The 9245-nt window shown below is 54.2% G+C and overlaps 1 protein-coding gene across 1 annotated transcript in view; it reads left to right on the top strand.

Moving 5' to 3' along the window:
- Window positions 1-3769: 3769 nt before the first annotated feature.
- Window positions 3770-9245, top strand: part of ARHGAP35 (Rho GTPase activating protein 35) — a 6858-nt gene continuing 1382 nt past the window's right edge. The window contains exons 1-2 of the mRNA XM_010019099.1: window positions 3770-7465; window positions 8986-9130. Coding sequence (XP_010017401.1) covers window positions 3770-7465; window positions 8986-9130 — 3841 coding nt within the window. The remainder of the gene's footprint in view (window positions 7466-8985; window positions 9131-9245) is intronic.

Raw genomic sequence — 9245 nt, 5'->3', positions numbered from 1 at the left:
TGGGAATGGAGGATTAATAGGAATGGGGGGGAGTTGATGGGAATGGGGTGGGTTTAATGGGAATGGGGGGGTTAATGCCTTGCTAGTGATGTTAATTGGGCTTTGATCTGGTTCTGATCCCATCAGGAGCTGCTGAATCCCTCCGAGCCGCCGGGAATTGGTGCTTGAATCCAGGGAGCTAAAGGCCGGACACGCTGGTGATGTCACTTGAATAGCTGCTATTCCATGATCCCTGCTCCCATCCCGCTTTTTAGGGGGGGGAATTGGATAAACTCATGGATTTGACTGTAAGATCCCCCCCCCCAAGTTGGTGCCAAAGGCTCCGGCATTCCCACTGCATTCCATCCCCATTCCCAAGGTGGGGAAGCTCAATAAGGGCCACACGCTCCGCCATGGGGTTGGGAATCTAGAGTCAAATCCCAGCCCCATTCCCAAATGCTGGAATTTGCCCCTTTCCCACCTTCCCACCCAGTTGCTGCAATTCCAAGTGGCCCATGTTGGGAATTTTCCTTGCTTGGATGGTCACATATTGACTTATCCCAACTCAGGGAATGGGATTTAGGGAGCAGCACATCCCAAATGTCCACGCTCCTGGTTTTCCTTCCTGCTTCTTTAATCCCTTTGGATTTTCTCCTCCTTTCCCAACCACCCTCAAGTCCTTCCCGGTGTCTCCAGATGGGTTTTCCCTCAATCCTCATGGCATTCCCCATCCCAAGGGATTGGTAAATGGTAGCTTTGGGAATGTCCCATTGGGAAGCTCATGCTCTCCCGAACATCTCCAGGAGATCCATGTTGTTCCATAGGGCTTGGCCGGGATCATTCCCTCCTTATCCCAAACCATGGTGGGATTTGGTGGTGCTGCTGGATGGGGAATATCCAACGGGATTGTAACACCCTTTGGGAAGATCCAAGATCCATCCCTATGGCCACATCTTCCCACCCCACCAGCCAGCTCCAAGGCAACACAAGGGCAATGGGGACCCTCGTGTTGGGGTGAAGTGGGTTGGAATAGGGGATGGAGCTGGGAATTCCTCTTGTTGTTCCTCAAAGAAGCCCTATTCCTTGGGATTGCTGTTGGGAATTGGGCAGGAAAGGGGATGGTTGGGGCCATGCTGATGGCATCTTCAAGCCTTGGTTGATGGGCAGCAGCTCTGGGTTGACCCACTCGGGCCTCAAGCTGCTCTTTGCTCTGCTCCTGAGGGATCTCAAGGACTTTGGCCTCACGTGGATGTTGCTCCTGGTTCCTTCCTCCTCTAAAGGAGCTTGGAAGTTGGTTGAACGCTCTCTATGGGGTTGGGTGGCTCCATCCCCGCTCTGGAGATGGTCTTGGATGGGTTTTGCTCTGCTTGGGTTGGATGTTGGATGCTTCTTGGTGGTGGTAACACACTGGGAAGGGCTTTGGTTGGTCCATAATGTAGATACCTGTAGATATATGTTGCTCATGGTCAAGATCTCAATGGAGACCTGCACATAGACATTGCCCATGGTCAACATCGCGATGGAGACCTGCTCATAGACATTGCCCATGGTCAACATAGACATTGCCCATGGTCAACATCTTGATGGAGACCTGCACATAGACATTGCCCATGGTCAACATCGCGATGGAGACCTGCTCATAGACATTGCCCATGGTCATGCCCATGGTCAGGATCTCAATGGAGACCTGCACATAGACATTGTCCATGGTTGATGAGGGTGGTGGGACACTGGGATGGGTTGAATGGAGACGGTTTGGCTGCTCCATCACCATCAAGGCCAGGTTGGAGCAACCCTATGGAAGGTGTCCCCATTGGACCTGGATGATCTCCAGCTCCTTCCCAACCCGAAGCATTCCATGATTCCATGATGTGAGTCACGCTGGCTGAAGGTCCTTCCAACCCAACCCACAGGGAAGAACTTCCCAAGATCCCATCCAACTCTTCCCTCTTCCAGATGGAAGCTGTTTCTCCTCATCCCATCCCTCCATCCCATGTCCAAAGCTCCTCCTGTAGCCCCTTTAGGCTCTGGAAGCTGCTCCAGGGTCTCCCTGGACCTTCTCCATAGTGGAGGTGCTCCAATCCCTCTCTGAGGGAATTCCAAGTGGGAATGCTGCTTCCGCTGCTGGTTTAGCCCCTGGCAGCAGGTTGAAGAGGAAGAGGAGCCCATTGAGCTCAGGATTGTGGGATCCCGGGATAACCAGCCCCAAACTGGGATTGTGGGATAACCAGCACCAATTTTGGGATCCAGCATCACCGGTGGCTCTGGCCATTCCCAGTTTTCCAGTGGGAAAGCCCTTTTGGACTTTGGCTCCTCTTTGGAAGAGGGATGGGAGCAGAATTCCCTCCCTCCGAGCTGGGAATTGCAGGTGACTTCCTGGTTTTCCCGGTGTAAATGAGTAACTCCTGACTCAGGGATTTAGGGAGAAACTGAAAGTGGAGCTGGTTGGACACGGCTTTTCCCTTCCCATATCCCATTGGACTTTGATTCCTTCGACTGAGCCAAGTGGGAATGAAGGGAGCGGGATCCCCTTATCCCAGCACCAGCACGTGCGGAAATCCGGCGTGGGAAAAGGCTGGAAAACTTCCTGGCTCTTTAAGCCTCGTTTGAAAGGAATGAAGCTGAGCGATCCATAGGGATGATCCTCAGGAATTCCATAGGCTGCACCAAGGTGGGGTTTGGACCATGATCCCAGTCGTTTTGGTATCCCAGTCAGTTGGGTTTTGCTGGAGCTGCTTTCCTTGGAATTCCCTTTTGCTTCTGGAATTCCATTGTGGAATCCCTTTGGCATCCGTGTGCACCAATGGAAGGGGAAAAGTGGCTTTTCCACCAGGAAAAGTGGCCACACGCCCTGAATTTCACCAGATTTGTGGACATTCCATCGGAATTCCCTCCTTTGCTCCAAGGATTAATGTGGGAAGTGGTGCAGGATCCTCTTGTTGGACACTTGGAATGTTGCTGCCTCCTCCTCTCATGGTTTTGGGCTTGGGAATCAGCAGCTCCCCATCTCCGGGGGCTTTTAGCTCGTGCAGAACATTGGGAATGGGGTTCGAGATCCAGTGGGAATGTCCGGGAAGGTGCTTTGTTGGGGGATGGGATTGCTTTGGACCCAAAATGACCCATTTTGGGGAACTTCCTGCTGGTAGGACATGGTGGGAAGACATTCATCCAGTTGGGAATGGGGCCGTGCTGGGGCTTCCCGCTTCCAGGCTCTGCCCTGCTTCATCCAAGCCTTCTCCATTCAACCCATTCCAATGTCCCACCACCCTCAGACTTCCTCAGCAGGCAAAGGGAAGTTGGGATGGTTCCTTTGACCCCCTTTCCTTCCAATTGGGAATGCCGGCGAAACCACCCCATTTCCCTATGGATCCCTTTGGCTCCTCCCTCTGCTGGTGACCCCTTGTCCTGCTCCCTGGGGCAGGAGGTGCAGACCAAGGCCCTTCTTCTGCCTCCCCAACATGAGCAGCTTGTGGTGGGAATTGCGGTCGGATGCGGTCGGATGCAGCCGGGACCTCCTCAGTGCTGGGGCTGGGGAAGGGCAGAGCTGGGCTGGTTTGGGTGGCTTTGGAGCTACAACTGATGCTGGTTGCTCTTTCTTCCAGGGGAGAACCTCGGCTGCTCAACCACGAGGCCCACCAAGAACTGAAGCTGCTGGTCCATGCGGGATGAGAAGGTGGAATCCCATCGCCACCAGGCCCTGCCTGGCTTGAGAAGTGTCCTTCCAAGCGCTCCTCCGGTCGCGGCAGTGAATCCTCTTGGAAGCAGTTGAGTGGGACAGGATGTGTGGACGATGATGATGGCCAGAAAGCAAGATGTTCGCATTCCCACCTACAACATTAGCGTGGTGGGATTATCCGGGACGGAGAAGGAGAAGGGCCAGTGTGGCATTGGGAAGTCCTGTCTTTGCAACCGCTTTGTCCGGCCCAGCGCGGATGAATTCCACCTGGATCACACCTCGGTGCTCAGCACCAGTGACTTTGGGGGCCGAGTGGTCAACAATGACCATTTCCTCTACTGGGGGGAAGTTGGGAGGTCCCTGGAGGACTGTGGGGAGTGTAAGATGCACGTGGTGGAGCAGACGGAGTTCATCGATGACCAGACCTTCCAGCCCCACCGCAGCACGGCCCTGCAGCCCTACATCAAGAGAGCTGCTGCCACCAAGCTGGCCTCAGCTGAGAAGCTCATGTACTTTTGCACTGATCAACTTGGCTTGGAGCAGGACTTTGAGCAGAAGCAGATGCCGGATGGGAAGCTGCTGGTGGATGGTTTTCTCCTCTGCGTGGACGTTAGCAGAGGGATGAACAGGAACTTTGATGAGCAGCTCAAATTCATCTCCAACCTCTACAACCAGTTGGCAAAGACAAAGAAGCCCATCGTGGTGGTGCTCACCAAGTGCGATGAAGGTGTGGAGCGGTACATTAGGGATGCCCATACTTTTGCCTTAAGCAAGAAGAGCCTCCAGGTGGTGGAGACCTCGGCTAGATCCAATGTGAACATTGACTTGGCTTTCAGCACCTTGGTGCAGCTCATTGATAAGAGCAGAGGGAAGACCAAGATCATCCCTTACTTTGAAGCTTTGAAACAGCAAAGCCAACAGATCGCTGCTGCTAAGGACAAGTACGAGTGGTTGGTCAGTCGGATCGTGAAGAACCACAACGAGACATGGACCAACGTGAGCTTCAAGATGCAATCGTCCCCGGAATACCAGGATTACGTGTACCTGGAAGGGACCCAGAAGGCCAAGAAGCTCTTCCTGCAGCACGTGCATCGCCTCAAGCAGGAGCACATCGAGCGGCGGAGGAAGATGTATCTCGCTGTGCTTCCACAAGCCTTCGAGGCCCTCATCCCAGACCTGGATGAACTGGATCATCTGAGCTGTGTGAAGGTGGAGAAGCTCTTGGAGACGAAGGCGGATTTCCTCAAGTGGTTCGTTGTGTTGGAGGAGACCCCGTGGGATGCCACGAGCCACATTGACAACATGGAGAACGAGCGGATTCCCTTCGACCTGATGGAGACCCAACCCGCCAAGCAGCTCTACGAAGCTCACTTGGAAAAGCTGAGGAACGAGAGGAAAAGGGCAGAAATGAGAAGGGCTTTCAAGGAGAACCTGGAGACTTCCCCCTTCATCACCCCTGGGAAGCCCTGGGAGGAAGCACGGAGCTTCATTATGAACGAGGACTTCTACCTGTGGCTGGAGGAGTCCATTTACATGGACATCTACAGCAAGCACCAAAAGCAGATCATCGAGAAGGCCAAGGAGGAGTTCCAGGAGCTGCTCTTGGAGTACTCGGAGCTCTTCTACGAACTGGAGCTCGATGCTAAACCCAGCAAGGAGAAGATGGGCGTCATTCAGGACGTGCTGGGTGAGGAGCAGAGGTTCAAAGCCCTGCAGAAGCTGCAGGCCGAGCGGGACGCCCTCATCCTGAAGCACATCCACTTCGTGTACCACCCAACCAAGGAGACCTGTCCCAGCTGCCCTGTTTGCGTGGACTCCAAGATCGAGCAGCTCATCAGCTCCCGCTTCATCAGGCCTTCGGAGCGCAACCAGAAGAACCTGCTCTCGGAGTCCACCATCGATAGGATCAACCTGGTCATCCTGGGCAAGGACGGCTTGGCCCGAGAGTTGGCCAACGAGATCCGGGCGCTCTGCACCAACGACGACAAGTACGTGATCGAGGGCAAGATGTACGAGTTGTCCTTGAGGCCCATCGAGGGCAACGTCAGGCTCCCCGTCAACTCCTTCCAGACCCCGACCTTCCAACCCCACGGTTGTCTTTGCCTTTACAACTCCAAGGAGTCCTTGTCCTACGTGGTGGAGAGCATCGAGAAGAGCCGCGAGTCGACCATGGGGAGGAGGGACAACCACTTGGTTCACCTGCCCCTCACCCTCATCCTTGTGAACAAGAGGGGGGACACCAGTGGGGAGACGCTGCAGAGCTTGATCCAGCAAGGCCAGCAGATCGCCAGCAAGCTCCAGTGTGTCTTCCTGGACCCCGCCTCTGCTGGCATCGGGTATGGGCGGAACATCAACGAGAAGCAGATCAGCCAAGTTCTCAAGGGCTTGTTGGACTCCAAACGCAACTTAAACCTCGTCAGCTCCACCTCCAGCATCAAAGACCTGGTAGACGTTGACCTTCGGATCGTCATGTGCTTGATGTGTGGAGATCCCTTCAACACAGATGACATCCTCTTACCCATCCTGCAGTCCCAGACCTACCGACCTTCCCAGTGTGGAAGCAGCAGCTCCGTCCTCCTCGAGTTGTCCATCGGGCCTCACAAGAGGCGCGTGGAGCTCTCTCTCCTCTCCTACCATTCCTCCTTCAGCATAAGGAAGAGCCGCCTGGTCCATGGCTACATTGTCTTCTACTCGGCCAAGCGCAAGGCGTCCTTGGCCATGCTCCGTGCCTTCCTCTGCGAGGTGCAGGACATCATCCCCATCCAGGTCGTGGCGCTCACCGACGGCTCCATCGACATCCTGGACAACGACTTGAGCAGGGAGCAGCTCACTGAAGGGGAGGAGATCGCCCAGGAGATCGACGGCAAGTTCACCACCATTCCTTGCAGCCAACCCCAGCACAAGCTGGAGATCTTCCACTCTTTCTTTAAAGACGTGGTGGAGAAGAAGACCATCATTGAAGCCACCCACATGTACGACAACGTGGCCGAAGCCTGCAGCACGACGGAGGAGGTCTTCAACTCGCCACGGGCAGGTTCCCCTCTCTGCAACTCCAACCTGCAGGACTCGGAGGAGGACGCGGAACCTCCTACTTACAGCCCCTTCAGAGAGGACATGTCTATGCCCACCTTGGCCAAAGACCACTCAAAGCTCTCCATGGAGCTGGAGGGGAACGATGGCTTGTCCTTCATATCGGTCATGAGCACTTTTGAGAGCAAGCTCAACAACAAAGTACCTCCTCCAGTGAAACCAAAGCCCCCCGTGCATTTTGACATTACCAAGGGGGACCTGTCCTACTTGGAGCAAGGCCACCGGGACGGGCAGAGGAAATCCATGTCTTCTACTAGCTGGTTGCCCACTGATTGCTTTGACCCTTCTGACTACGCGGAGCCCATGGACGCCGTGGTGAAACCTCGCAACGAAGAGGAGAACATCTACTCGGTGCCTCATGACAGCACCCAAGGGAAGATCATCACCATCAGGAACATCAACAAGACCCAGTCCAACGGCAGCGGCAACGGCTCCGACAGCGAGATGGACACCAGCTCCTTGGAGAGGGGTCGCAAGGTGTCCGTCGTGGGCAAACCAGTGTTGTACAGGACCCGCTGCTCCAGGCTGGGCAGGTTTGCAAGCTACAGGACCAGCTTCAGCGTTGGGAGCGATGACGAGCTTGGACCCATCAGGAAGAAGGAGGAGGATCAGACTTCCCAAGGCTATAAAGGGGATAACGCTGTTATTCCCTATGAAACGGCCGATGGAGAAGATCCGAGGAGGAGGAACATCTTGCGGAGCTTGAGGAGGACGACGAAGGTAGGTTGTGGTGGGATTGGGAGGGGGGAGGTTGAGGCTCTGCAGAGGGATGTGGACAGGCTGGACCCGTGGGCTTGTGGCCAGTGGGATGAGGTTGTTGCTTGGACGACCCCGAGGACCGTGCTTTAGTGGTGGACTTGGCAGTGCTGGGGCAAGGGTTGGACTCGGTGCTCTTCAAGGGCTTTCCATGGTTGGGTCTATGAGTCTCTGTAGTGACCTGTGTGAGGGTGGAAGCTCCTTCTGTGGCGTTCATGGTGTGAAGGACCCCGTGAGGAACATGGTGTGTTCTTCATGTATTCGCTGCTTCAGTCGCCTCCACGTGAGCGTTCAGCTCTGACCACTTCATCTTCACAATGTGCTTCTGAGCAACTTGGTTCCATACTCAGAAGCGATGACTTTTGAAGGACAACCCATCCAGTGGGTGCTCTGGGACGTGGTCTCCATCTGCTGCTTAACATGGATGAATGTAGTAAAGTCATAGTAAAGTCGTAGTAAAGTCACTGTTACCTTCGAGCCACTTAAAGAAATGGGTGAAGCTGGATGTGTCCAACCAGAGGAGATGCTGGTGGGCTGAGGACACATCTAACTTGTAACCTCTTGCTGCTCTTAGGTGGCATCTCACAAGGTTCTTGCCTAGGGAGGAGCGGTGCTCCTCAGGGATCGCTGTTGGGTTCAACATGGACAGTGGGATGGAGCACCCTCAGCAAGTGTGTGATGACACCGAGCCGTGGGGTGGGAGGGACCTGGAGAGGTGGGACCATGAGAACTTCATGGAGCTCAAGCAGGCCAAGGGCGAGGGTTGGGAGAGACCTTCAGAGATCCATAGGAAGGGAAGGGACATACTCTACTGAACCAGGGTGCTCCAAGCCCCATCCATGGGATCACAGAAGGGTTTGGGTCCTTCCAAGAGCACCCACTGGGATAAGCCAGAAGCCACTGGGATAAGCCATAAACCACTGGGATAAACCATAAACCACTGGGATAAGCCAGAAACCATTGGGATAAGCCAGAAACCATTGGGATAAGACAGAAACCATTGGGATAAGCCATAAACCATTGGGATAAGACAGAAACCATTGGGATAAGCCATAAACCACTGGGATAAGACAGAAACCATTGGGATAAGCCATAAACCACTGGAATAGGCCATAAACCACTGGGATAAGCCATAATCCACTGGGATAGGCCATAATCCACTGGGATAAGCCAGAAACCACTGGGATAGGCCATAATCCACTGGGATAAGCCAGAAACCACCGGGATAAGCAATAAACCACTGGGATAAGCCAGAAACCATTGGGATAAGCAGTAAAACACTGGGATAAGCAACAAACCACTGGGATAAGCCAGAAACCATTGGGATAAACCATAAACCATTGGGATAAGCCAGAAACCATTGGGATAAGCAGTAAATGGCTGGGGAAACTGGCCCATTGTCCTCCATGTGTCTTGGTGGGACCGGACTCATGGGATAAACGGGCCCTTTGGGATATTGGCTTTCTCTTCCCTTTGTCCCATAGAAACCCAAGCCCAAACCTCGGCCGTCCATCACGAAGACCACGTGGGAGAGCACCTACTTTGGGGTGCCCTTGACCAGCGTGGTGACAGCAGAGAAACCCATCCCCATCTTCATCGAGAGGTGCATCGAGTACATCGAGGCCACAGGTAAGAGAAGACACTTGTGGAGCTTCTGCCCCAGGAAGGAGGAGCTTTAAGGTCCATTGTTTGGAGCTGGAGGAGCTTTAAGGTCCATTGGTTGGGGCTGGAGGAGGTTTAAGGA

This window comes from Nestor notabilis, unplaced genomic scaffold, assembly GCF_000696875.1.
Source record: "Nestor notabilis isolate BGI_N333 unplaced genomic scaffold, ASM69687v1 scaffold17737, whole genome shotgun sequence".
Lineage (NCBI taxonomy): Eukaryota > Metazoa > Chordata > Aves > Psittaciformes > Psittacidae > Nestor > Nestor notabilis.
The sequence above is the reverse complement of the archived record's forward strand: the minus strand, read 5'-3'. Positions and strand labels throughout refer to the sequence as shown.